Source organism: Myotis yumanensis, unplaced genomic scaffold, assembly GCF_028538775.1.
Source record: "Myotis yumanensis isolate MYYU_CA2020_CCGP unplaced genomic scaffold, mMyoYum1.0.hap1 SCAF_2, whole genome shotgun sequence".
Taxonomy (NCBI): Eukaryota; Metazoa; Chordata; class Mammalia; order Chiroptera; family Vespertilionidae; genus Myotis; species Myotis yumanensis.
Genome location: NW_027223753.1, coordinates 26,933,713 through 26,960,879, shown reverse-complemented (window position 1 = coordinate 26,960,879; position 27,167 = coordinate 26,933,713). Strand labels below are relative to the sequence as shown.

At 53.3% G+C, this 27,167-nt stretch overlaps 3 protein-coding genes across 4 annotated transcripts; 1 reads left to right on the top strand and 2 right to left on the bottom strand.

The window, feature by feature from the left end:
* Window positions 1–5,815: 5,815 nt before the first annotated feature.
* On the bottom strand, window positions 5,816–6,383 carry P3R3URF (PIK3R3 upstream open reading frame). Its single transcript, XM_070404831.1, has 2 exons — window positions 6,140–6,383; window positions 5,816–5,859 (listed from the first exon to the last, which is right to left on the bottom strand). Exons 1-2 carry the CDS (start codon window positions 6,381–6,383, stop codon window positions 5,816–5,818), a joined length of 288 nt encoding a protein of 95 aa, XP_070260932.1.
* Window positions 6,384–9,625: 3,242 nt separating this feature from the next.
* Window positions 9,626–14,451, top strand: TSPAN1 (tetraspanin 1). The gene is made up of 8 exons (XM_070404830.1): window positions 9,626–9,753; window positions 10,195–10,259; window positions 12,690–12,896; window positions 13,107–13,181; window positions 13,298–13,396; window positions 13,475–13,624; window positions 13,740–13,823; window positions 14,009–14,451. Exons 2-8 carry the CDS (start codon window positions 10,203–10,205, stop codon window positions 14,054–14,056), a joined length of 720 nt encoding a protein of 239 aa, XP_070260931.1. The 5' UTR covers window positions 9,626–9,753; window positions 10,195–10,202; the 3' UTR covers window positions 14,057–14,451.
* Window positions 14,452–16,571: 2,120 nt separating this feature from the next.
* Window positions 16,572–26,459, bottom strand: POMGNT1 (protein O-linked mannose N-acetylglucosaminyltransferase 1 (beta 1,2-)). Of its 2 annotated transcripts, XM_070404827.1 has the most exons (22): window positions 26,364–26,459; window positions 25,746–25,901; window positions 24,783–24,897; window positions 24,540–24,658; window positions 23,815–23,880; window positions 23,614–23,727; window positions 22,632–22,749; window positions 22,343–22,441; window positions 22,058–22,185; window positions 21,645–21,715; window positions 21,341–21,416; window positions 21,063–21,146; window positions 20,933–20,974; window positions 20,681–20,739; window positions 20,277–20,349; window positions 20,066–20,194; window positions 19,856–19,981; window positions 18,337–18,401; window positions 18,097–18,141; window positions 17,749–17,884; window positions 17,318–17,427; window positions 16,572–17,233 (listed from the first exon to the last, which is right to left on the bottom strand). In XM_070404827.1, the coding sequence occupies exons 2-22, from the start codon at window positions 25,863–25,865 to the stop codon at window positions 17,146–17,148; spliced, it is 1,983 nt and encodes a 660-aa protein (XP_070260928.1). In that variant the 5' UTR covers window positions 25,866–25,901; window positions 26,364–26,459; the 3' UTR covers window positions 16,572–17,145. The 2 variants fall into 2 exon arrangements, with proteins under 2 accessions (XP_070260928.1, XP_070260929.1); XM_070404828.1 differs by lacking the exon at window positions 18,097–18,141.
* Between the last annotated feature and the right edge of the window lie 708 nt (window positions 26,460–27,167).

Genomic DNA, 27,167 nt, shown 5'->3' with positions numbered 1-27,167 from the left:
GTGGGGCAGGCACCGAGGGATCGGGCCTGCCATCTACCACCCGGGGAGCGGCCTAAGCCAGCAGGTGGTTATCTCCCGAGGGGTCCCAGACTGTGAAAGGGCACAAGTAGGGCTGAGGGACACCAGTGCACAAATTTTTGTGCACGGGGCCTCTAGTCCGAAATAACAGCCTTCAGATTAAGACTATCCTAGTTAAGATTCCAGTTCTGTTACTCCCCAGCTGAATGGTCTTAGGCACGTTATTTACCTCCCTCAGCCTCAGTTCCTTCATCTCAAAAATGGGAGCAATGACTTACATAAACAGGGTGGTTGTTGGGCGTTGTGTAAGATTTATGAAAACATCTGTCATAGGCACTGACACATACAGGGTGGGGCAAAAGTAGGTTTGTGTTGGGAGTACGGGGAAACACAGAGTTAACAAAGCTATTGCAATAATCATAACCTGCATGTCTTTTTCTATTCGAACAACTGTAAATCTACTTTTGCCCCATCCTGCGTCGGATGTCAACTGTGAACATTATTTCTATTCGTAGTCTTTGTATTCTCCCCTGAAGCTGCCTGACACTTTTCTCTGGAGGCTGAGCATGGAGATACCTGAAGTTAGAACTGACCTGCACAAAACCAGGACTGTAAAGTACTAAAAGCTGCACTTAGGACCCAATTATAGACTTCAAAAGAGAACAAAGGAGGTTTGAGGCCTAGAGAGGGACAGCATTTGCCAAAGGTCACACAGCAGATGTAAGCAGGTGGAACAGCAGGCAAGCAAAGAGAGAGAGGGGCAAATGAAGGTGTGGAGAGAGAGGTCAGGGCTGAGGTACTGAGCTGAGTCCAAAGACAAGCAGCCTAGCAAGAGGCTCTCCAGCTGACATTGCCCCATTTCCCATGCCCAGGAGGGGCTGGCATTTGCCTCTCTCTGGAGCTGCTCCTTCTGGGTTCCTGAGGTTGCAGTAGTTTCCCCAAAATGCGAGGTAAATAGCCCTGTTGTTTCCTGAGGAACCAACGCCATAATCAGACAAAGTGCTGTCTCACAGTTGGCTACTTCTATAAGGATGCTCCACTCCCGGCACCACCCAGACAGGTGCCCTCCACCAGGGTCCTTCCCAAGACCTTTCTGGAGGCTCTGACTACCACCCACCACAGGGTGGCCTGGTGCATACCATGTTGCTCAAGGCTCAGCATCCTGTTTCGAGAGAGTCTGCTCCTCCCAGCAACCCCAAGAAAAGTGTGGTATAAGGACTCTTTTCTGTTTTGTATATTTTTCTTTCCCAAAAAAGCCAGACATGGGTTGTCATTAAAATGTCCTAGGCTGATGTTAACCCCAATCACAGGCAAGCTGGAGGCCTTGGGCCATGTATTGTGCTACTTGATTTTTTCTTTAGGTTATGTTGTCTTTATTTATATAGTTCCCCTCTCTCTATCCCCACCTGCCCTCATCCTCAGGAACCAGGACTGGGTCTTCATGGAGGAGATCTGTCTTCTTTCTGCTTAATTACAGATTTGTTACCTCTCCCAAAGCTCATGTGTCCTGGCTCTCCACCTCCTCCTTAGTGTTCATGTATGAACTCCTTTGCCCAGCACCAATGGGAATCCTCTGGTTTAGACATCCACCTAAAGATAAAGGCTTCACTAACTGGACTCAGGACTCTAGGACTCAGTGATGTCAGAATTCTATATGTCTAAGATTCTGTAACTGAGATACACAGTGCTAGAATTCTGTGATGCTAAGATTCCATGACTAGATTCTATGCATCTAGAACTTATGATGTTTGTGTTTCATGAATTTGTCATTGACATAGCAACAATAGCCAGTACCCACTTGGCTGGGGGTTCTGTGATTGCTTTCCAGAAGAGACAAGTCTTAGCTCTGGGCTTACTTCTCTGAATTCACTGAGAACAAAGAAAGGAGATGGCTGGATAGGGGAAGGGTAGCACTCCCATGGATATCCATCAGTGTGATATGCCCAGGCAGCCCAGTCCTAGGCCCCAACACTCAGTCCATCCCCCCTAACCCCTCATTAGGGCTCCAGTATCTGAAGGTAGAGGAAAAGCAGGCTCCTTTGAGGCCCTTCCACCTTTGAGGCCCTTCCACCCAACTGCCTTTCCTTCCTGGCCTGTCCCATGCTCCAGAGAACGTTTACTGAGAGTCTAGCCTGAGGGGAGATAGGATTAAGCCCTGGGCAGGGAGCCAGTGGAGGAGATATGGGAGATTCCCTAGGGAGCTTTCCCTGAAGGCGAGGAAGGAACAGAGGCCGGAAGTGGGGGGTTTGGGTGAGGGCACTGGTAAGGGTGGGGTGACCGGTACTGCATTGTGGGGCTGGAGCTGGGCTTCCGGCCATTGACTGATTGGTGACAAGTGACCTCCAACCTGGCGCCCTGGGGCTGGTCTGGTTGTTGAACCCCTATCCTTTGACTCAGGTTCCTGTGCCGAGTCAGACTCCCAGGAAAACCCGGAGTGCGGGAGTCAGGGGCGGGAAACCTGATCCTCCAGGGGCTCCTTTCTGAGAGGTCAAGAAAGGGGGCAGGACTTTCCAAGGATCACATCTGGGATTTGGGGCAGAACAAGGACTGGAATTCGGGATTCCTGCCTCCAGTCCTGAGCTGTTCCCCCCAAATTCCAAAGGGTCCCAGGATTACATACTGCTCCCCCAATGGTTTGGCTAGACTCTGGGCTAGAGAAGGGGCCTGCCCCCAAGTCACCTCCCCAGAGCTGTCTGGACACACACACACACACACACACACACCCTCCAGCTCTGAGGACTTGCTTGAAGCTGCCAAACCCGATTTTCCCCGTTGGCTGCCTAGACTGGCTGGAGCAGGAAACCTTTCTCAGGGCATGGACCCCTCAGGCCACCGTCCTCCTCCCCCTCCTCTTCTCCTCTCACACCCAGGCCTTCCAACACACCTGTGCCACCTTCACTTCCTCCTCCACTTGCCTTCCATCTCCGCTTGGCTGCTCACAGGTGCTCGGAGGTGTGGTCCAGCGCAGGCCCTCTTCGGGCCTTAGTATTTTTGTTTTGTTTTTAATCCAGCTTTTTGTGTGTATGTGTGATAAATATACAGGACACAAATTATACCATTTTAACCATGTTTTAAGTGTACAGTTCAGTGACATTAAGTATATTGTGCAACCACCACCACCATCCAACTCCAAACCCAAACTCTGGACCCATTAAATAATAACCCTCCATTCTTCCCTCCCCCTCAAGCCCTGCAACCACCATTTTCGTTTATGTCTATGACTTTGACTACTCTAGTGGGCCTCAGTGTTCTCATCTACAGATCCGCTGTGAGGAGGTTCCCAAGAAAAGGGGGGTGTGAATAGCAGTGGGCCACCACTTAGATAGTGGGTTGGTGCAATGTTGGGGGCACAGCCTGGGTTGTGGGAAGGAAGCCCTGCTCTGTGGAATTCTGGAGGTTTGACTGTCAGGGTGAAAGATGCAAGGAAAGGGATTATGCCCTCCTGGTTTCAGGGGCTCTCTCCGGGAGACTGAAAGAGACAGAGAACATCATCCAGGACCAAGCCCCCCTGTTACCAGTGTTCAGTGCCCTCCCCACAATTTAGTGCAGGGCCTTGTGTGATCTGTTTAATGTCTGTCTCCCATGGAGCTGCGACTCCCACCAGGAAGAACTCCCACTGTCTTGCTCACTGCTTTATCTCCAGAACTTGGCACCCTCCCTGGCACAGAGCAGGCACTACTGACTGAGACAGAGTTTCAGATTGAAAAGCAGAAGCAGAGGCACTCCAGGGGCTGGAGACCAGCCAGGTCAGCTCACCTAACCAAGGCCCCTGATCCAAGCTGCCACACAGCCCAAGCCTTCTCCTCTGGCCTGGGAGCTCCCCAGTATTCTCTGCCTCTGGGGAGCTCTGGCAGGGTGGGAGAGAGTGAGCCTTAACCCAGTCACCCACGGGGTCACCTGGACTGGGGTGGTGGGTGCCCTCTGGCTGCTGTTGCCTCTGGAGTCTGGACGGGGAGGAGAGGTGGGAGCCTGGAGGGGGAAGGGCAGTGGAGGAGCCAGCATTGCAGAGGGAGCTAAAAATAGCCAGAAGAGATGATGTCATCGGGTTCCCACAGCTCAGCACCCCCTCACTCACACACATACAGACTTACTCTCACAGACACAGAGACACACAGACACAGTGTTGGGCATGCATACACACACGCACACTCACACTGATGTAGGGGAGGGAGGCTTCTGGGTCCCAGGGCTGCAGGGGCAGGGAAGTCTGGTGAGTGTGTCTGCATGTATGTGTGTGTGTCTGTGTGTCTGGGTTGGCATGAGTTTGATTGCATGTGTCTATATGCTTGTGTCTGAGTGCATGCATGTTTGTGTGTGTGTTCATTTGTAGGCATGTGGATGTGTTGCATGTGTCATGTGAGGAGGTCTATGTGTCTTAGTGTCTGTGCATATCTCTGTTTATAGGCATGAACTTGCAAGCATGTGTATTTGATACATTGTGCATCTGTCAGTCCACTTATATTTACATGTCTGCACAGATTGTGTCATGTGTCTTTATATGTGTAAGCCCCCCTTGGGGACTAGCCCAGCCACCTTCCAGCTCTGATTGAAGTTCAGTGCTCCCCCAGTACCCTCAGGAATCTCATCCCCCACCCAATACTGTCTGGCCACGATATGTCAGGGAATTCTCTGTCCCTCCCCTCCTCTCAGGGTCCCATTCTCGGGCAGGCTTTGGAAAAGATGGACACAGACACAATTCATTTTCTCCCCACAGGTTTCCTGAACCCCAGGGGCCAGGCCAAAGGTCTCAACCCTCAGGGAAGGGAGCCCTGGAACTAGAGCCAGATTTTGGGACCTTGAGACACACACTAACCCATTCATAAAGTGACACGTTAGAGACAGGGCCCCTCACAACGTTTCCTGCCACTGAGACACAATGCCATGGAGACACATCCCGCAGAAACCCAGTTACACCCAGTGGCACATGGGCGCACACTCAGAAATTCAAATGGAAAATCCCCAGGCCAGAATGCTTAGCACCCTCCCTCTTCTGGACTCAAGCTGTCTTGCCCCACCCCCAGAGGCCTGGCTCAGCTGTTTTCCTGTCCTGGAAAATACTGACCTCAGAGAGTGACTGGGGGCTGAAGGTGGTACACCCTCTCAGAAGCAACCATTTCCTTGTTCAGGCTGCCCCCTCCCCCTCTTGACCTTCATTCCTCTTAGCAGAGCTGATGCCTCTCTCTCTGGTACACCCATACCCTCACAAACACACCTTAACACTCACAGCTGGCCACAGAGGCACATTCGATTGCCAAGGCTTACTCGGTCACATGGCCACTTACACTCCCATTGTTCTGGTCTCAGACACACACACCAGCAGCTACACCTACACACTGACCATCCCAGGCACACAGAGCCACATACACCGCACTGAATCATTCACAGGGTCACAGGCAAGCAGTGAAATCTCTTTCCTCCTATCCTTTCCTGATCTGTTCCTCTATCTCCCTCCCCAAGGACCTGGCTCCCTATAGGTTCCAAGTTGTCTATGCAGACCCTTTCCCCTGTGCAGATGTGAGTGCAAGGCAGGAAGGCCCTGGCCTCATAGGGTATATCAAAAGCTGAAGCCAAAGGTGGGGAGTTGGTGCTGACCTTGTCCTGTCCTTCCACTGTCTAACTGTGATCCCGGCTGCTGTCACTGACGCCTGTCCCAGCCCTCGTACCCTGCAGTCAGCTGCAAATACCTCAGAGTGGAGTGGGCAGAAATGATTGTATTAGGCTGCTATTCACCACCCATGGCCCCCAGAAGATACAGGTCCGGAGCCAGCCAAGCTTCTGGACTAGTTTCTGGGCATTTCTAGAGGATCAGAAAGCTGCCAGGTTGACAGAGGCGTCTGAGAACTGAGGAGAGGAAGGAGAGGGAAGAGTGTGAGGAAGGCAGCAAGCAGTCCTGGAAGCTCCACTGCTCTTAGATTCATTCACTTCCCCAAGCCCTCCACTTCCAGCCAATACGTCTTCCATTAAGGCTCTCCGCCTTTTCGGAAGACCGCCATCAAGACCTTTGGGGTAATATTTCACAGAGCATGTGTCCCCTTGAGTTCCTATGCAGGGCTAAGGTGGGGGAAACTTCAGTGACCCTGTTTTTCCAACCCCAAATCCTGGCTCGGGGCCCTTGGCTAACCTTGCAGTGGAAGGATCCACACACTGGTGGTGACATTGTGGGTGTTGTTGATGTCTCTGGCCATGGTGGTAAGATTGGTGGCTGCAGTGGTGGCAGTTGGGCTTTGGGGTTTCTGCCGGTACCTTCTGCGGCTACACTTGAACATCTTGGGAAACCTGGGCCGAGGCCAGCCCATACCTGGCCTGCGGTAAGGGGGACGTAAGCCCTGGGGCCGAGGGGCACGGACAAGCTGAGAAGGCCCCATGGGCACAGAAAGCTTCTGTGAGTGTGCCCAAGGGTGCTGCTGGCCAGGGCAGCTGAGGTCTTTATGACATACAGAGTGTATATGGGTGGGGCTCTTTATTACAGGTCCTGGTCCCCGGCCCCTCCCCATAGGTCAGGTTCTCTCCGTGGGTCAGCCCAGCCAGAAAACCTCAGCTCGGCCCTTTGGGAAAAAGGAACTCCGAGTAGGGGAAAATCAATTCTTATTTTCTCACTCATCCACATTAACACTATTAACAATTTTATTGAGCACTTACTATGTGCCAAATTTGATACCAAATACCTTACAAACAACAACCCTACAAGGAAATTCTATAATTATTCCCATTTCACTCGACTCTTGTTATTGATGGTAGTTATGTTCTAATAAAGCTACCACTATGAACAGTGGATTAGCAAATATTGAACCAATGCTCCTAGGAGAAGTGTGGGGTTAGATTCCTACCAGGTCATAACATTTTCATCAAGCGATTGATCAGTACATCACCTAGTTTTATGTGTTTCTCTGTTTAAACACACCTAATTTAAAAATTAATGTTGACTCATTAACATTGAACTCACAGCCAATAGCACTATAACTTATACCTGAATGAAGTTCATATAACACACATGTGGCCTTTGGAAGGCACATCACAACCTTCTTGTGCTTAGCAATATTAGATAGCACTTCAGCATGACATTAGGGCCATTTCAACAGCAAAATCACCAACAAAAAGCCCCCAAATGCAAAAAGCATGACACTAAAAAGACCACATCATATTACATTATAATAGCTGAAATGAGAAGGCAGGGTGTTCTCCTGTTCAACCTCAGCTGAGAACATGCAAGTTGGGCAACTCAAATTTTTTGCAGCTGTACACATGTCCATGAATAACCTCAAAAGTACCATGCATATTGGTTTGGGGTTCCAAATAAATTTTAATGAGTAAGTAATTCACAACATGTAATCTGTGAATGATGAAGGTTGATCGTATAAGGAAATTGAGGTTCAGGTGATGTCACACAATCAGGGTCAGGCAGGGATTCAGATCCATCATGGCCAAGGTCCAAAGCCCCGACATTTAACTCTTGTTATTCTGCACTCATTCAGTCATTCAGGAAATGTTCACAAACAAATTCATATGTGCAGGACACTGGGGACATAGATTAATGTGACCTGGTTCCAGTTCTTCCCGAGACAAAAGAGAAAGCCATGTGGACAATCAGTGCAGGGAGAGAAATGGCTAGATCACCAGGGGATGTAAGAGGTTCCAACCCTGGGTTTATCTCCTTTCTTGTAGGAGACAGAAACATCAATGGCTCTGCTAGGCCTTGTACTGAGTTCTTGTGGAACTTTGGGCTTGCTCCTTTTCCTCTAAATCTTAGCCCCCTCTTTCTTTCCTTCGTATTCCACCTGAACAGGCTCCCTTCCCCACTTCCCCGCCTCCACTTTGTCTCTTTTCCCTCAGGAGACAGCTGGGAGACTGAGCGGCCCTCCACGCCACACTCAAAGTCCCTACACCTCCTGCCCTTCCAGCTTCCATTCTTGCCATCCTCAGTCTTAGAAACCAACCCAGCCCCCATCCACTTCTAGCCACTATACCTATAAACCCACCTGCCCTTGGCCATCTTCTTACTCAAGTCCCAGACCAAGGCCTCTTTCCCTGCTCTTTCTGGAAGCCAGTCCGTCCTGCCTTTTTCAAGATTCCATCAATGTAGACAGTCTGTTTGATGGGGGGTAAGACGTAGACTCTGGCACCAGACTGACTGGGCTGAATACTGGCTCTGCCACTTATAAGCTGTGTGATCATGGCAAGAACTTAACCTTTCTGTGCCTCTGTTCCCCCATGTTTAAAAGGAGATAAGAGCCCTGGCTGGCTTTGCTCAGTGGATAGAGTGTCAGACCTCAGACTGAAGAGTCCCGATTTGATTCAGGTCAAGGCCAGGTACCTCTAGGCTCAATGTGTCCCTCTCACAGTGATGTTCCTGTCTCTCCCTCTCCCTTCCACTTTGTCTGGAAATAAATGGAAAAATATCCTCAGGTGAGGATTAAAAATAAAAAGGAGATAAGAGAATCTATCTCATAGGATTGTTGTGAAGGAAAAATGATTTACTATATATGTATTGCGTTTAAAACATGATCCGTAAAAATATTGTGTTGTCAGTTTCCCCCCTCTCTTGTCTCTTCAGCTGCCTCCTCCCATTACAAAAACAAAACAAAATTTAAAATCCACTTTGTCCATGCCGTACCGGCTCTGGCTGGGACTTTCCCCACTCGGACCTTTTTGCACTAAGGGTGCTTATGTCCCAGATTGGGGAGAAAATCTCTTCTTAAAGCCCAATAACAATTCTGTTATACCGACTAGACATTAAAACCAAGTCTGAGAAATGCCCCCTAGGGTCACACAGCTAATAAGCAACAGAACCAGGATCTGAGCACCTGGTCTGAGTGACTCAGAAGCCAGGACTGCCCCAGCACCTCCATCAGGAATGTTGGAATAGGAGGTGGGATGGCAGCCTCGATGGTGGGCGTTGCAGGGCCTTACAGCTGGCAGTGATGCTTTCTTGAGACCATGGTGCCACCTGCTGGCAGAAAGGGAAGGGGTGTACACAGAGTGCTAAGGGAAGAAGGGAAGAAGCGAAGTTTGGGGGGAAAAGGGTGGAGAGGGAGAAGAGTGAGGAGGAGAGATGAAGGGAGGAAGAAGATGGGGAATTTGAACTTTTTGTGAAAGGAAAAGAACTAGGAGCTTTTTATTATTCAAAGGAGGGAGCAGAAGCTGCCAAACCTTGGTCACTGCCTTGAAAGTGCGTGCGTGTGCGTGCGTGTGTGTGTGTGTGTGTGTGTGTGTGTGTGTGTACTCGTGAGCATCAGTAGGTGTTTTTGTTTGTGTGTGAATATATAGATGGCAACTTGGGTAGGTGTGTATGCCTGTGAGCACAGCATGTAGGGTGTGTATGAATGTATCTGTAGATACAGGGTAAGAAACATGTGTGCACTGTGGTGGGGGGTGGCACTCAGAAGTTCTGGGGCCCTGCCCATCCCCAGATTTCTCTCTCCCTTCTCAGATCAGGAAGGGTATTGCCCGTGCTTGGTATTGGCAGGTGGAGTCCCACTGCTCTTGTGGCTGTGGGAACGGATCTCCAGGCAGCAGGGGGCAGCAGGGGCAAGAGAAGGCCTAAGAGCTGGGGTGGAGCAGGCGGGCAGGCGGGCAGAGGAAGCCTTTAAAACACCTGCCCCGCCTGCAGGTGAGCAGTGTTGTGTGAGAGCCAGCTGCCTGTCTGCCCACTCAGTGGCAGTTCCCTGGAGCTATCTGTCCCCGCTGGAGCCTCAGCAGATCCTTCTTTCAGAAGTCACTACCAAGAGTCCTGAACAGGTGGGTGATGGCATAGAGTAGAGATTGTCTTATGAAGGGAACTCAATCTGAAAGCAGGTTCGGGAAGCTGGAAGGACCCTGGGGAGGGCCCTGGAGGAGTCTACTCTTGGTTTGGGCAGGGGTCACGGATATATAGGTGCCAGGGAAGGGCATGGAGTGACCTACAGTGTGGACATTGGGCTTGGGTGCGGGGGGATGAACCTGGAGTGTTAGGATCTGGGTGTCAGGTGCTGGTTGAGGGTCTGGGCAGTACAGAGAGGTAGGAGTGTCAGGATGGGAATTGGGAAAAGTCCTGAGGTGTCAGAGTCCAGATGCAGGGGAAGCTTGGTAACATATGGGTTCTGGAGTCTGGAGTCTGATTTGTCAGGGTTCAATGTCAGGGCCAGGGCCAGCCTGGGGGTTGCAGGGGGAGGTTCTAACTCATACATGTCTGCCTCCCAGGAGCCACCATGCAGTGCTACAGCTTCATTAAGACCATGATGATCTTATTCAATTTTCTCATCTTTGTAAGTATGGGGGTTGTGAGCTCTTTGGGGCTCCCTACAGGAGTGGATAACAACCTGAGCAGGGCTCAAGCTGGGGAATTGGAGCCACTGTGCCCAGAGTCTCCTGCCAGTGTCCCTTTATGATGCAGAGGTCTCCCCAAATGCTGAGTTCACTCCGCAGCCTGGATGACACATGAGTTGGAGTAGAGAAACTTGGGGATCCCCTCCCTTCCAGGAAGCTTTAGTCCAGACTTAGGGCAGGGCAGGTTAATGGGAACAATTCTCCCTTTTTCATAGCACTGAGGCCCAGAGGGGGGAAGGGGTTTGCCCTAAGTCACCTACCGTGGGAGGAAATTTGGTGGCCTCTGTATGATGGGGAGCTGAAAGAAGAGAAGACCAGACCCTCACAGCAGAAGGTCTGCCTCAAGCAGCCCTATTCATTAAACACACGTTTATAGCCTCAGATTCAGTGCTGAATGCTGGGTAATAGGTGAGCAAGCTCTTTCTCTGCCCTGGAGGACCTCAGGTCCAGCAGGCCAGATAGGCAGACAGTTACAGCGTAGTATTTCTGGTGTTAACACAGGGGCTAAGGGAGACCATAGGAGGGGGATGAAGTCCACCGGGTCAGAAAAGACTTCCTGGAGGAAGTGGCTGAGGCCGGGGATTTGCCCTGTGTGAGGGAACTGTAAAGCATGCAGAAAGGCCCAGAGGCAGTAATATCAGACATTGCTCAGAAAACCAGGAACAGATTATGTGGGGCATGTTTGAGGAAGCTGAGCAATGAGGCATAAATCCTGGAGGTGGTGGTGGAGATGGGGAGAAATGTACAAAGTAGACAAAGGAGAAAGCCTCAGATGGTGGCTGAGGGATGCAAGAGGAGGCAAGGGAGACAGAGGTCTTGGAGATGATGCCCCTGTTTGTGGTGTGAGCAACGTGGGGGTATATCATAGGCAGCTCAGAGTTGCAGCTCAGGTGGGAACTGGACATGATATGTGAAAGTCATGTGCCTGTAGGTGGTCATGGAAGCTACTCAGTGGGTGAGAGCACTCAGGGAGAGGGAACTCCAAGAAGCCCAGCTTATAAGGAACAAGCGAAGAAATGACCACCAGGAAGCAGATGGAGAAAGAGCAAGGGAGGAAAACAAGGAGAGCGAGATAGAGAGGCCAAGGACGTTATTGTATCAAGCGTCTCCCAGATTTAGCATAGGGTGTCACCGGAGACCTGGGAGCCACATAGAGTGGGTTAGAGTGAGTCAAAGGCGAGGAAGTGGAGACATGGAGTGTAGATGAATTTGGAGAAATTGGTCTGGGGTAAGAAAACACTCTGACTCCAGTGTGGGCTGTGTCTCGGGCTCCCTTTGGCTTTGGAGAACCAGCCATTATTCATGTATGTAGAGAAGACAACAGGATCCCATCAGTTTGGACAGTAAAGACTCTGGCCGGAGGGGGTTAAAGGCAAATCCGGTTTGGTTTCTGGCCTCTGTTGCCCAGGCCTTGCCAGGCTGGGCAGGGCAGGGCAGGCCTCAGACTCCTTGAAATTTGACCCTGCAGGCTGAAAGTCCAGCTTTTTGTCCTTGGGCAAACATGCCTGGAATGCAGCCATGATCTGCCACTTCACTCCTGGTTCTAGCCTCAGTTCCTATAGCTGGAAAGTGGGGACTGGGCACCAAGGTTGTGTCAGGATGACTCATACCCTGAAACTCTGGTTCCGAAAGGCTTTGCTGTAAGAGTTTGGGAACTGGGCAGTGCCCTCCTCCCCGTTCTGGGCCTCAGGATTCCCTCTGAGGTTTGGAGCTGAGCTAGGGAGCCTCCAAGAGCTCTGACTGTACTCCCCCCTCAGTCTCTACAAGGAGAGGTCTAGGCTGGATAAAGGGCAGGCCTGGAGTTGAACCTTGGAAAGGAGCCAAATGGGGCCCCAGGGTCCTTGTCCCTTCTCACCACCTTCCTCTCCAAGGTTGGGAGTAGGTGTAAACCTCAACCCCGCCTTCGTTACCAGGGTTACTGTTGAGCCTGCTCAATGCTACCACCCCCCTGTTTCCACCTATCAGAGGACATAGGTGTTCCAGACACCCATAGCCTGGGGAGGAAATAGGGTGGGGTAGGTGCTCACCTGCTTGTTTTCACTCCTAGCTATGTGTCAGGACCCTGGCATCGGTGAGGGAAAGTCTGGGCACCCCCATGTCCCCCCCTCCCCCCCCCCTACCACCACAGGGATATTTTAGGAACCTCTGATCCCATTTATATCTGCCTAGGTGTGCAGCCTGGTGCGGCTGTGGGTATCCCAGCTCCCATCCTTCTGGCTTTACAGGATGTTTTCCCTCCCTACTGGATGAGTTTTTAGACTTCTTAGCCAATAAAAGGGGAAATTTCTCATCTCCCATTTTCCTGACTCAATTGTGTGGTAGGGAACTGCTGGCCAGCACTGTTTCAAGGTCTGCTTCTCTGTCTCCAGCTATGTGGTGTGGCCCTGTTGGCAGTGGGGATCTGGGTGTCAGTCGATGGGCCATCCTTCCTGAAGATCTTCGGGCCGCTGTCGTCCAGTGCCATGCAGTTTGTCAACGTGGGCTACTTCCTCATCGCAGCTGGCGCTGTGCTCTTTGCTCTTGGCTTCCTGGGCTGCTACGGTGCTCACACTGAGAACAAGTGTGCCCTCATGATGGTGTGTCAAACCCAGTTCCACAGGCCCATAACCAAGGCTTGGGGTCCCCTCACCTTTGACACCAGGCCCTGGGGATCCCCAAACGCTCTTCTGGACTCCAAGGGCCTCAGCGAAGGGGCCCCTGCCTCCTTTTTATGGCGGGTGGGTTAGGGCAAGGGATTCACGAGGGACTGTCTCTCCCTAAAATTCAGACCCCTGTTTCCTATTCAGTTCTTCTTCATCCTCCTCATCATCTTCATTGCTGAGGTCGCAGCTGCTGTGGTCGCCTTGGTGTATACCTCAGTGGTGAGGATTGAGGATGGGGCAAGGGAGTAAGATTGGGCAAAGCCCTGGAAGTGGGTTGTGGCCCATGAATGGCCACCCTGCCTCTCAGGCCCTAAGCACTGTCCTGCTCTACCCAGGCTGAGCACTACCTGACATTGGTGGCAGTGCAAACCATCAGGAAGGACTATGGCTCCCAGAAGGACTTCACACAAGTGTGGAACAGCACCATGGAAGGGGTAAGGCGGGCTGGGGAGGCTTTGGAGTGGGGAGAGAGAGGCAAGGCCCCAATGACACCCTCCCCTCCTTGTCTCCAGCTCAAGTGCTGTGGCTTCAACAACTACACGGATTTTGAGGAGTCTCCCTACTTCACAGATAACCAGGTCTTTCCCCCATACTGTTGCTTTAATGATGTCAATGGCACGGAACCCTGCACCAAGAAGAGGGCCGAGGACAGACCTGTACAGGTGTGGGCTGGCATGGAAGTTTGGGGCTGTTTGAATGGCCTGGGAGTGCTGAAAGGCGGGGCGGGGGGGGGGGGGGGCAGGGGCTGACTATAGATGCTCTTTTCCCTTCCCCAAGGGTTGCTTCAAGCAGCTTCTGAGTGACGTCCGAACCAATGCAATCACTGTGGGTGGTGTGGCAGCCGGAATTGGGGGCTTGGAGGTAAGGGGGTGAGAAGGTTGGAGCAGGATATCCCCACTGGAACAGAGGTGCTTGTCCCATCTCTGAGGCCTCTCTAGAGGACACAGACTTCTAACCGCTTCATGTAGGGAGTTTGGGGGGCAGGGGACGAAAGCTCAAGGACCATGATCATGTCCCCTCATCTCTCCCTATTCCTTCCCCACCAGCTGGCTGCCATGATTGTGTCCATGTACCTGTACTGCAATTTGAAATAAGTCTGCCTCTGCCTCCGCCACTGCTCCTGCCACACAGGAACTGGGAAGAGCACCCTGGCACTGCCAAAAGGCCGTGATCAGGGTGGCGACAGGATCTAACAGTGTCATTTGGGCCAGAGTGGGGCCACATGGGGACTACCCCTTCTATTGGTGGGGTTGGGGCCCACCTGTTCCAGAGCCAGTTCTAGGGTAGCCAGTTCTCCTGCCCATTCCTCTAGTCTGTCTCTCAAACCCTTGCTACCCCTTCAGGACAACAGGAGCTCTTGGTGACCCCAGTACTCCACTGGGGAATAAGGCACCCTATATCCTGAGCACATGCAAAATTAGTAGTAACCGGGTGGATGTGTAGAAGGCATTTCAGAATTCATAAACCAATTAAATTGTTTCCACTGGGACTCTTTTCATGTGTATCATTGGGGAGAGGGACCCATCTTGCCTAAACTGGCCTCAGATTCCTGTGGGCTAGAGACTCAGAAGGCCCCTGGGAAGGGAGCAGAAGAGAAGTGGAGGTGGGTGGCTATTTTTTCTCTCCATGTGAATTCCAGGCCTGGGAGGGAGCATAACAGGGATGGCCGAGAGGGCACTGAGGGAGGAGGTGGGGGCTGGGTCAGCCTGCCTTCCTATAATGTGGGAGGACTTTGGACTGAAACTACTCATTCCTGAGTAGGGGCACTGGACCAGAAAGCTATGAAAATAACAAGCTTGTGCCCAAGTGGGGGCAGGGGAGATGAAAAATATTGCCAGGGCAATGGGAGGGAGTCACCCCTTAGACTCTGAGAAGCCCTCTGGAAGCCCCATTGGAGGATCCAAGCTGCCTACCCTTCCCACTCAGGCAAAGCCCCACACCGCTCCCTGCTTTGGGGACTTCAGAAAGAACGTGTTCTTGGTCTTGGCCTGCCTGGTGCTCTTCAGATCTGATCTCCATGTTGTCTTAACCACCCCCATCCTCAAGAAACTAGGCCTAGAAACACATGTGACTAGTTTCAGGCCCACACTATCTGATATGGTGACAGATTTACCAGAAGGCCAGAATGTCCCCCACACAGATCTGATTGCTGCCGAACCAGGAGGCAGCTATGGCTAGAGAACATGGTGTCTGCTACCAAGCAAAGCCCAGCCTGGCTAACCAGTCCTCCCCTTGTTTCCCTTTGACCCCTGGATCCCTCTTCCCAGATTTTCCTAAGGTAGCCAGGAACTACCACCTGTTGCTGGGCCCAGAGAGGAAGTGGCCTGGCCAGAGCCATACGGTGCCTGAGAGCTAGTTTGAGGCCAAAATGAGGAGCCTGCTGGGGGGTGGGCAATGAGCCCCCTTCCCCACTTTACTATGCCTTGCACACACAACTCCTGAGATGGGTCCAGGCTTTCTTGATGGTGGGTACTACCAGCAACACCAGGAAGTGCTCAGCCTGGGTGGGGCGGGCCAGTGTTTAGGGCCTGACAAGGAAGGTTGCTGATCTGTTTGCCCAGGGTGGGCCTCCGCCTCATAGTGAGCTAATTGCTCCTCAATCTGGCTGTTATGGCACCTCAAACACTATCTCTAGCTACAGCAAACACTGAAATCAGCAGGGTGGCAAGAAACGTCCTAGCCACACACTACCCGTGCCATCGCCGAGCTGCGCTCCAGGCTCCTGTGGGGGAGGCAGGGGGGCAGAGAGCCGGCGAGAGGGCGGGAGTTCCTGCCTTCCTGGCCAAGGCTCTACAGGTGCTCACCAGGCTCGCCTCCCACGGGCTCTGCAGGCAGACCGTTGCTCTAGAAGTGTTCTGTACTCTCCTGATCCTAAGTCCTTCACAGCTCCCGTAAATGTCATACTTCCCCTGCTTGGGGTATCTCATCCATTCCCTATAGCCAATCCCATTCATTTTCTGGTACCTTTATGATTTAGATTTTCTTAACCTCTCTGGATCACTGGCTGGGTGAGAATCTGATAAAAAAAAAAAAACAATGGCTTTTCTTCAGAAAAAATGCCCAGCTATGAAATCTGCATACAGTGCACTAATGGCCACAGAAATCCTTGTTCCTATGTCTCCATCTGCAGCCCAGTCCTAGCCTCCTGAATGATGCCCAACCCGGTTCTGTCTCACCCACTTTCTTCCCGCCCATGCCTCACTATACTCACCTGTGCTCCCATTGCCTTCCCACATCTAAGTATCCCTCTTTGCTTTCTTTTGCTCCATATCTGGGGACAAGTGCCTGGCCCTGACAAGCTAGGCAGGAAACAGGTTGGTGGTTAAACAGTGGGAAAGGGGTGTGGGGTGGCTACTCCAAGCTCAGCCCCAACAGGTCAGGCTCTAGGGTGGAGCCTAGGGAAAAACCTTGAAGTTTGAGACTTGGGCATCCCCTGGTGGCCAAATGGCCCCAAATGTAAGATAAACCTTATATGGAGGGCAGTAAGGAAAACTCACCATCCTTCATGAGCATTCTCTCTCTCTCTCTCTCTCTTTCTCTCTCTCTCACACACACACACACACACACACACACACACACACACACACACAATCACGAGACACATCCATAGAGGTTTTCTCCTTTTTTAATCAATGACCACCTTATCCAGCTTTGGAAACCTGGACAAAGATGAGGCTGAGTAGAGGCCTGGTTCAGGGTGAGGGTCTCTGAATGCGTCTGCATCAGTGGGCGGGCCCCTGCTGGGCCTGTCCAGGAGTGGGGAACAGCAGTTTCCTGAGTAAGAGCCAGCCACACCCTCAGGGCAGCACCCCAGTCCATAAAAGAATCAAGTTCCTTCAGGCTTCACCCTGTTTCCAAGGCCCTCAGGACAGTAAATAAATAGGTTAAATTCTGAGCCAGGCCTGGGAGGAGGGAGTATACAAAGGGCAGGATCAGCTGCTCAGGGATTCCAGCAACTATCCTGCCCTTTCCCAACAAGGAAGTAAATAAATAGACCTCCAACTCAGAAATAGGGGCGTTGGAACAGGGGAACCCTCCCCTTGAAGTTAGTAATTAAGTCTCATGTTAAAAACAAACCAGCCCCAACCCCTGCCAGTGTCTACAAAATCCTACATGATGGGGTGAAGGGCTAGCCTGCCTGGGGGTACACAGTACCCAGCCCTGCAGGGTCCCGGAGGAGGTCTCATGTCTGTTCTGCAGCTCCTGGGGCTCCCTCCTCCTTTGGGGGTGGCTCCAGGAAAATTGGGGTGATTGACGGTGGCTTCTTCACCCTGGGAAGGTAATAGGAAAGAGGTCATTAGCTATGTCCCATCCAGCCAGTCTCCCATTTCAAAGGGCAGAAAAGAGTCACTCACGAGTAGGGGGAGGCTGGGACCCCCACTACCAGAAAGTGGTTCTTCTTCCGAAACAACCTCCACAGGCCCCGGTGGTTGCCACGCACATCCAGGTCCCAGATATGGAGGCACTGTGGGGGTGGAGTAGGGAGAGGCATGGGTCAGAGAGCTGTGGGGAGGGGCCACTGAGGACCCAAGGCCCAGCCCCCATCCCTCCTCAGCAGTCTCTTCAATCTGCAAGAGATAGCATCTTTTTTTTCCTTTTTACCATCTCTCAAATTAATTTTTTTCTTAAAGTACTTCTACTAAGAGGTAGCAGCTTTTAAAATACAAATCTGGACAAGGAGGTTAAAAGATGGGTCTGAAAAGTGTAATGAAAAGGTTCTAAGGTAAAAGGCTCCCTGTATCTTGGGGGAAGGGGCATTTCTAGGGTAGGTGTGGCATAGGGGCACCTTGGCAAGTTGAGTCCAGGTGGTGAAGTCATCATCTTTCTCCATTCGGATAAAGGCCACGTAGGTATGGCCCTCTGTGTCTGGCAGGAAAGAGTCTTCACAAGGGTTCTTGCTATGGTCCAACACCTCGGCTTCACTGCAGTGCAGGGAGGGGAGTAAGACAGGCCCTCACTCATGAGTGTATCACACAAGGCCCCTTGCTTAGTTGTTGCCGTCTTGAAATTCTTATTTTGAACAAGGAGCCCTGTTTTTCATTTTGCAGCGGGCCCCACAAATTATGAGGCCTAGACCCTAGTATCTGACTCCTCCTCACTCCCTGCCACATACCCCTAATGCCTTAGGCCATACCTAAGCAGCCGGTGAACTTCCACTTCGTAAGCTTCCTTCTTCAGACTGAAGGAGAGGGAGAAATGGTTCAAGGGGGAGGGTAGCCCCAAGATCCCAGGAGCAGGGCTGAGGTTCACATGGGAACTGGGGGACAGCAGGCTGGGATAAACATCCAGGCCCCAGGGTTGGAAGGGACTGTCAAATAATGGTCATCAAGACTCCCAGATATCCTGCCCTTTGCCCCCTGTCCCCAGCCCCTACCTGTCCACGTTCCTGAGCTGGACACCTGGCACTGTGTTGAACTTGTGCTTCTTGAAGTAGGCCTCCTGGAGCGGGTGTGAAGGTGCAAATCAGAGCCTTCCATTGTCTGGCCCACACCTGCCCACTGACCCACTACATAACCATAGGCCCACAGATTAAGTCCTGGACCTGTAAAGTTCCCTCTAATTTCCTTGTCTTCCTGTCCTCTTTGCAACATCCTTGGCGGGCTCTTCTTGCCTTTAATTTGGGCTTAAGCATTGCCAGAGAGCTCATTTCCACACCAGCAGCTCATGCCACTGACCCCTGAGCTAGTCCCTGTCCCCAGTGGTTCTCCCTGGACCAGCTGTTCTAGGTCCACGGAAGCCAGGAAGTAGTGGGCAAAGGGGCTGGCTGGACTGGGGGCAGAAACCCCTGTGACTAAGGTGCTGAGGTAAATGCCTGCCCCTCTTGGGGAAATGTGTGGAGGTCTTATATTAGCTGGTCTTCAGGGCCCTTCTGACTTCTAGGAGGTTTCAATCTGGAAGCTGTCCATTCCTTCAGGCTGGACTGTCTCAAGGCCTCCCTTGCTATAACAGGAGTGGCCCTTTGGACACAGCCATATAGGGGGTGGAGACCTGGGACCTCCCTGTTCAGGCCGCAGAACTTCCAAGGACAGGAGAGGGCAGGACTTGCAGGGCTAGATATGTGCTTGGCAGTAGAAATACTCTCCCCGCACCCAGCCTCATGCTAAGAATAGTAATAATAAAAATGATACGAGCTAACCCTTATATAATGCTTACAGTTCAAAGCATTTTGCTTATAGCAACTCATTTACTAGTAAACCTCATAACCTAGCAACCCTACTAGGTAAACAGTATTTTAATTCTCATTTTACAAATAAAAAAACTGAGGTAAAAGAGGATCAGTAGGCGCAGCAGTTTGGCTCAGTGGTTGAGCATCTGCCCATGAACCAGGAGGTCATGGTTCAATTCTCAGTCAGGGCACATCCTGGGGTTGGAACAGGGGAACCCTCTGTTGCTGGCTTGATCCCTAGCAGGGGGTGTGCAGGAGGCAGCTGATCATCATTCTCATCATTGATGTTTCTCTCTCTCTCTCCCTCTTCCTTCTTCTCTCTGAAATCAATAAAAACATTTTTTTTAAAGAGGATAGGTAGCCCTGGCTAGGTGACTCAGTTGGCTAGAGCATTGTCCCGTACACCAAAACGTTTTGGGTTTGATTCCAGGTCAGGGCACATACCTAGGTTGTGGGTTTGATCCCAAGTCGGGGCATGTAGGGAGGCAACTGATTGATGTTTCCCTCTTATATCAATGTTTCTCTCTCTTTCTATAAAAATCAATAAAAAACATATCCTCGGGTAAAGATTAAAAAAAAAAAGAGGATCAGTAATTTCCCCTCGGTTACGTGGCTAGTGAGAGGCAGACCTGGGGTTGCTCCAGAGTCCATGCTCCTTGTGCTATCTGCCATACTGTGCCCTCCTCTCCCCCCCAACCCCCACCCTGGCAACATCCCTCCCACTCACATGGAAGTAGCCATTCATGTTGAGGCCCACGATGCCAAAGTGGTAGGATCGGGAAACGTCAGGAATGATGCACTCCCGGCCTCGGCGCTGTTCAGGCATCCGCATCCACATGTCCCAGTCCCAGAGCTGGGGGCACGGAAGGTTATGAAGGTCAAGAGATTTGGAGCTGGTAGAGGACCCCGGCTCACTTACCCTACCCCGCCAGAACACCTTTTCTGGTGTGGGCCACTTGGGCTCAAGCTCCTCCTTATACAAAGACTTCCTCAGCACCCAGCCTAGCCCAGGCATGGTCTCCACGCGGTACAGCAATGCTGGGTCCTCAGCCGTGTGTTCATACCCCTGGGGATAGGCGACCACGGTGGGAGGTATTAGCTCGGGGCCTCTACAAATTTCCCAGCCGACCCCTGGCCTCTCAGCCTACCTGGTCATTCCAGGCCGAGATACAGTATAGGCTGTCATCCTCCTCCAGCAGGTGGATGGACTGGCTCAGGAAACTGAGAGAGGCAGGGTCCAGGGGTTCAGGGAAGGACAAGGACAAACCCAGTCATACAGTGATGCACAAAGGGCTGGAGATGGAACTCAAAAGTCATGCCCCCTTGCTCTTCCCCTTAAATCTCCATCTCATTTTCCATTTATCCTTTCAACTCTCTACTCCAGCCCAACACCTGCCACTCAACATTTGCTCAGACTCTTCCCCCGCCTTTGAGCTTGCTTCCTCCAGAAAGCGCTCCAAGACAGCTCACTGCCTTCTTCCTTGGAGACCCAGTCAAGCAAAGAGGCCCCATGCAGCTTATAGAGGTTGCAATGGAAGGGCATTCCCCTCACCTGAAAAAATCCACAGCAATGTCCAGGTCTTCTTCCAAAACCACAGCAAACTTGGCTTCCTGCAGCGGGAGGGGGACAACGTGATCTCAAGGGGACCGTTCCAATCTCATGTCTCCTCCACCCTCATCCCACTTCTCAGGCAGCACGCTCCCCATTTTCCAGATGAGGAGGATAAAGAGTTTGCTACTAAGGCCAGACTTTATGCTCATGCTTCCCCTCCTTAGGCCCAAGAGTTTTGTTCTTACTACTCACCGGAAACAGGTTGAAAGTGGCAGTGAGGCTGGCCTTGTAGTGCTGGGTGGGGAACAGAAACAGGCACATGAGCTTTAGGGTGGACGGTGCTGCCCGGTGTCTGCCCCTTCCATCCCTGCCAAGGCTGTACCTGAGACACGCGGGCATTCTTGATGCTGATGGGAGTGTGCTGGATGCCCCTCAAACCAAACAGTGCCACAACGTCCATTGGCTCCTGGGGGGCATGGCCACTGGTCATCCAACGAGTCACCTCCCCCCTGCCCACCTCGGCAGGCCCTGGCATGCCAAGCCCCCACATTTCACAGCCCTTGCCTGGGCTATCTCCCTCGCCAGTCCTCAGTGATCACTGCTACTCAGCACTTGAAACACTGTGCTCTGCCCCACCCAGAGCCCCCAAATCCCACTCACCTCATAATAGCCATCAATGAACACGGTTATCATCTGAGGAGACACTCCCTGGGCTGAGAGCAGAGAGCGCAGCATCCTGGGGAGCCCAAGGATAAGTTAGGCCTCTTTGTACCCCCAATGCAGGGCTCCCCTGTGTTATAGCTGGGCCCACATTCCCCATGTTCACCCACATATGTAAATGGACCTAGAATCTGTCGTCTTCCTGCCCACCTCAAGAGTTCCTTCTACAGATAGGTGAGCCTGGGGTTCCCACCCACTGAGCACCCTCCTGTTGGTGCTGGATGCAGCCCACTGCCACGCTCACCTGTACAGGTAATTGGGCCGGTTCCCTGCAATGACAGCCACAGGAACATTGAGGACCTTGTTGTCTGGGAGCTGAATGAGAAACAGCTTTTAACTCTTGCCTTATTCCCTCTTCAAACTGGGATCCCTACCAAGGGAAGAGTTCTTGAGGGGTGAGGGGGACTTCCGGGAAAAGGCAGAGGGTCTTCCCTGTCCTGGGCCCTCCACACACTCAGCCCAACTCTGACTCTGGGCCTTTGCTCACATGGCCTGCCCTCCCTCCCCAGGATGCCCCATCTTTCAGAGCTCAGTGTAAATCCTCAGCCCCTGGTTCCCTCCCAGGCTGAGGTAGAGAAAGCCCAACCTGGATCTGTCCTAGGGCCCCTTGCCAAGCTGGGAAGGAGTCCAAGCCTTACTGCCTAAGGCCCCACTCACTGGGTCAGGGCTGAACTCGATGGGTGTGGGGTCCTTGCAGCTGCACACACTCCCATAGCCCTCAACTTTGCTGCAGAAGCGCCGGCGGCGACGGTTCAGCTCTGTGTCTGCCCAGTGGCACTCTGCCTCTGAGGGAGAGATAGGGTCAGCAGGATGGGGGCATGAGGCCAGTGCGGTCTGAAGAGTTCCAGGCACCCAGTCAAGAGAATAAAGCCCCAAGAAGGGGAGCCAAATGCCCAGCCCAGCCCAAGCGCTGCCCCAGAGCCCAGCCCCCACTAATCCCACCTTCAGCTGAGCTCAGCGGCACATCTGTCTTCAGTAGGACTGGGTCCCCCCAGGAGGAGAGGGCAGGTGACTTAGAATGCTTCTCCCCGAGGACAGGACCTGGCAAGGGGCAGGAACGAGGAATAATGGGGGCCCCAGACTCCAGTTTTGGAGCTTCCTCCCATCTCCCTGCCCACTTTCATCCAACTCACCACCACTGGCACCTACTTGCTTCCCTCCCCATCCCATCGGGGGTTCTGCTCCCCTAGGCCCTTAATACTACAGGGTGGGTGGACTATGGTGCCAGCACCTCCTTTTCGTCCCACGAAGGCCCAGGTGTCCCTCCAGCCCAGAGCAGGGCCGGCCTGGCTGCCTAAGCTCCTCAGTAGAGCCTTGGCTGTGTCCTTGAGATGGAAGGAGCCCTCGTCCTGGGAGACCAGAGAAGGTGGTCAGCCTGAACAGCACAGTTCCAGGAGACCTGGCCTCATGGAGCACCAACTAAGTGTCAAGCACCACGTCAGACCTTTCCCTCAAATTAGCTTGTTAAATTATCACCGCAACCCTCTGGGAATACTATCATTCCACAGGTAAGAAAACTGACGGCTTAGGGAGAAATCCGAGAATCATCCGAAGTCACCGGGCTAATAAATCCTTACCATAATCCCACACAGTATGCACCTCTGTCCCCCGCTCTCTCTCTGCCCTCTTCCCCACTCTTTTCTCCCCCCCTTATTCTGCTCTAGCTCCCCGGGCATCCTTGCTATTCTTCAAGTTTGCCAAGTACCTTCCCACTTCAGGGCCTTTACCCATACCCTTCTTTCTATTTAGAATACTCTTCCTCCAGATATTTACATGGCTCGCTCCACACTTCCTCCAGCATTCTGCTCACATGCCATTTCCTTACAGAGGCCTCCCCTTTCTAAAATACATCCCCCATCACTCTGTCTCCCTTTCTTTATTTTCTTCCTCATACAAGTTATCATTTCCTGACATTAAACATTAATTTGGCTGCTTTTTTTTTTTAAATCTTGCTCTGCTGGAGCAAACTCCTTAAGGGCAGGGACTCTGTCTTGCTTCCCATTGTAGCCCCCGTAGCCACAGCAGTGCCTGGCACACGGTACGTGCTCAGTAACTACATGCTCAATTAATAAAAATAACAAGGCTAGTACCGGAACCTGCGTTACCTTCCTCCAGAGTCTCTTCTCAGTGTGCCATATAAGGGGCATAGAACACAGGACCGTGGGCAGGGTTGGAGCTGGGTCTTAGGGGATGGGGCCACGGTAGTCACTGACCTTAACGGTGCAGATGAGCACTCTGCCGGGTGCCACCATGTTGAGGAACAGAACCATGGCCTCATCCTCATGCGGTGAGTACGTGTCAAACACACGCTTTGCCATCACATGGCCCTGGCAAAGCACATACCACTGAGTATGTGCCACCAGCAGGGAGGACTCAGCTTCGGCCCTCCAGGTCCCCTACCCCTAGAAGCTCACCGTGGCCTGGTTGAGGACGATGACGTGGATACCCCGGCCCTGCTCCCGGGCCTCGTCCTCCAGTACCTACAAGGTGGCAGAGACAAAGTCCAACTCTTCACTCTGGCATTCAAGGTCTCTCTGTCTTATTGGCACTTAAGAAAAACAACAACTGCATGAAATGAAACCTCTACCTGCCTATCTATGCCTCTGACACAATTCTCTTCCAACCCAGCTTGAAGGCCACCTCTTCCAGGAAGCCTCCACAGCACCGCACCACAAGAGCTCACATCTCTCTACGGCCTTCCCCTCCACGGCTCTCACGGCTCTTAGAGCACGTGACTGTCTCTGCCTCATGCTGGAGACATCATGCTCTAGTCGATTAATCCCTCTAAGTAGGGCCAGATCTGATGACTTTCAGGTCCCAGTGCCTGGGACAAGCTAAGGCTAATGAAGGGACCAGGAAGTAATTATGACATAAATAACAATGAACTAACTACCTACTAATACTAGTAATGACTCCTGATAAAATCCCACTACATGTAACATACTTCATGTACTTTTCATTTAATCCTCACAAGTAGAAATCATGATTAGTCCCAGGTTACAGATGAGGAACTGAGGCCTCCAAAGCCACCCACGCAGAAATTGGCAGAGGGACGGTTCCTACTCGGGCAGTGGGTCCCAGGGCCAGCGGACCACACCCTGAATAGAAAGGAGTGTACAGCGGACACCAGCCCACTCACCGTAGTGCCATCCACGGCCACATATACTTTGCTGCGGCTTGAATAGACCTCCACATCCAAGACCCTTCGGGGTCCGCTGCCTCTGCGCCGTGGGGGCTCCAATCGGCCCAGGGCCTCATCTGTGAGGAAACCACAGGTCATGGAGGGAGTCTCATCCTTTGGGATCTGCCTGCTGTTTCAGCCGTGAGATCCCGGGGAACCCACCTGACACACACACCAACCCCACCCTCAGCCAAGCCCCACCATAGTCTTGCTCCGGCTCTGCGTCTTCATTGGCCTCACTGATGGCTCGTCGTGTGTCCAGGATCAACTTGATGTTGACAATGACAGTCACCAGTAGGAAAAGCACAGCCCCTGTCTGAGGGGAGGAATGGGGATGACTAAAGAGGGATACTCCCTGCAGATCTTTTCTTTTTTAAATAAATTATTATTATTATTTTTAATATATCTTTATTGGTTTCAGAGAGGAAGGGAGAGGGAATGAGCGATAGAAACATCAATGATGAGAGAGAATCATTGACTGGCTGCCTCCTGCACGTCCCCTACAGGGGATCAAGCCCGCACCTGGAAATGTGCCCTTGACCGGAATTGAACCTGGGACCCTTCAGTCTGCAGGCCGACGCTCTATCCACTGAGCCAAACCAGCTAGGGCCTCCCTGCAGATCTTTGAGGGTCTTCCTGAAAGGAGGGCCCTGGCGGCAGGGATGGCACAGGGAGAACCTGGGGTCTTTCCTCCTGTTGGCCCAGGGTCAACTCTACTCTTCCAAGCGGGGTCCAGTGTCATGACCACCTTCCTCAGGGACACCCCTGACCTTCCCTTCTTCCCTACCCAGAGCTCCTGTAGTTTTCAGTGTGAGGCTTTCATTTCCTCGGTTCCCCCCACAATTAGTTCCGAGAGATGGAGCCAGTCCCAGGGAACCAGCTGAGCATCAGAAGACCTGGGTCCTAGCCCTGACGGCCTGACTGGTGTGGGCTCCTGGGCAAAGCCTCTCATCAGCCTTCACGCTCCTGTCGGAAGCCTAGACGGCTGTCCTGGGCCCACACCAGTACCTACAGGGACATGACACAGAGAGGTTTCCCCGCGAGGAACCTGTCCCCCCACACCCCCACTTTCTAGGGTGAGGGCAGCCAAGAAGGCTCCAGTGCTTACAGCCCAGGCTGGGGAAGGCGGGAGGAAGCCCTGCGAGGCTTGGGACGCCTCTATACCTGACAGCATCTCCGCAGGGCCCGCTGGTTGGTCAGCTTATACTTCCAGGTGAGATACCAGCTCCTCTTCTTGCGCGCCCCAAAGGGCTTGGGGAGGGGGCTGGGTTTCCAGTCGTCCATGCCGGACAGGAGGTCAGCGCCGTCCCGAGCCCATGCCTTGGCAAACGGAGGGGACCGACCGGCGGGTCACCGGGAGGAAGGTGCTCCTCCCGGAGTCCGAGGCCTCGGGGGGATGGGGGCGGGCCTCCCGGGAGCTCTGGCCCGCCGGCACCCATACCGTGCGACCCGGGAAAGTGGCCCAACTTCTCCGGGAAGGAGCCCTTCCGCGGGGTCGCCGGGAGACCCCCCGGGGACGGGGGACCGGGGGCTGGCAGGCTGCCCAGGGACCCGGAGGAAGAGGGCGAACGATCGGCTTTCAGGGCTCATCGGCCGCCACCAGGACCAAGCCCCGGGCCTTCCCCGTCCTGGGGGGCGAGGGCGGCGGCTTCCCCGGCCCGTCCTCCACCCCGTGCCACCCTCGCCGCCTCCTCTCCGGTCCCGCTCTGCTCCTCGCGGGGTCGGGGCCGCCTGAGGCCTCGGGAGCCCCGCCCGGCCGCGCTCCCCGCCCGGGGCACTCACGGTTCAGGGGCCCTGGGCCCCGCTCGGGGCCCTCCCGGGCCGGCCCCGCTCCGCCCGGCCCGCCGCGGCCTCCGCCTCCTCCATGCCGCTCGCGGCCCCGCCCCGGCCGCCCGGCCCGCCTCCCCGCTTCCGCCGCCGCCGCCGCTGCGGGGTGAGAGGGCGGCGGGCGGCGCTTCGGCGGCAGCGGCGGGCGGGGTGCAGCCCGCGAGGCGGGGAGTCCCCGCAGCTCCGCGGCCGGCGGGGTGGGTGCTGGGGCGCTGCTTCCCCGCCTCCCGCACCGCCAGGCGGCACAGCCCATGCAGTGGGCGCGCTGGAGCCTGGACCGGACCTCCCGGCACCCCCGGGGCGGGGACGCGGGGCTGGGACCGGCCACCGTCCCCGGAGCCGGGGCAGGCTGCACCGGGTCTGCGGCGGGCCGGCCTCGGAAGAATAAAGGGAATTAAATGCCCGATGCCTGGCTCTGCCGCTCACCTAGACCTTGGGCAGGTCCCTTCCCGCCTCGGTCCGGGTCCCTGTGTGGCACGGGAATGCGCCTGCTCGGTGCCTGCTCCGTGCCGGTCACTGTGCGGAGCACTCGGTACCACTCGGTACCGCTCACTTAGCTCCCCAGCAGCTCCAGGTAGGGACACCTGGGTAGGATTCTCAGAGGGAGGCGCTGCTCCTGTCCCCATCTTACCGCGGAAGAGAGTGAGGCTCAGTGTCACCGAGTTGGGAGAGCTAGGACTCAAATACTAACTGCCTGGCTCCAGATTTCACTCTTTTTTTTTTTTAAATCCTCACCCGAAGATATGTTTCCATTGATTT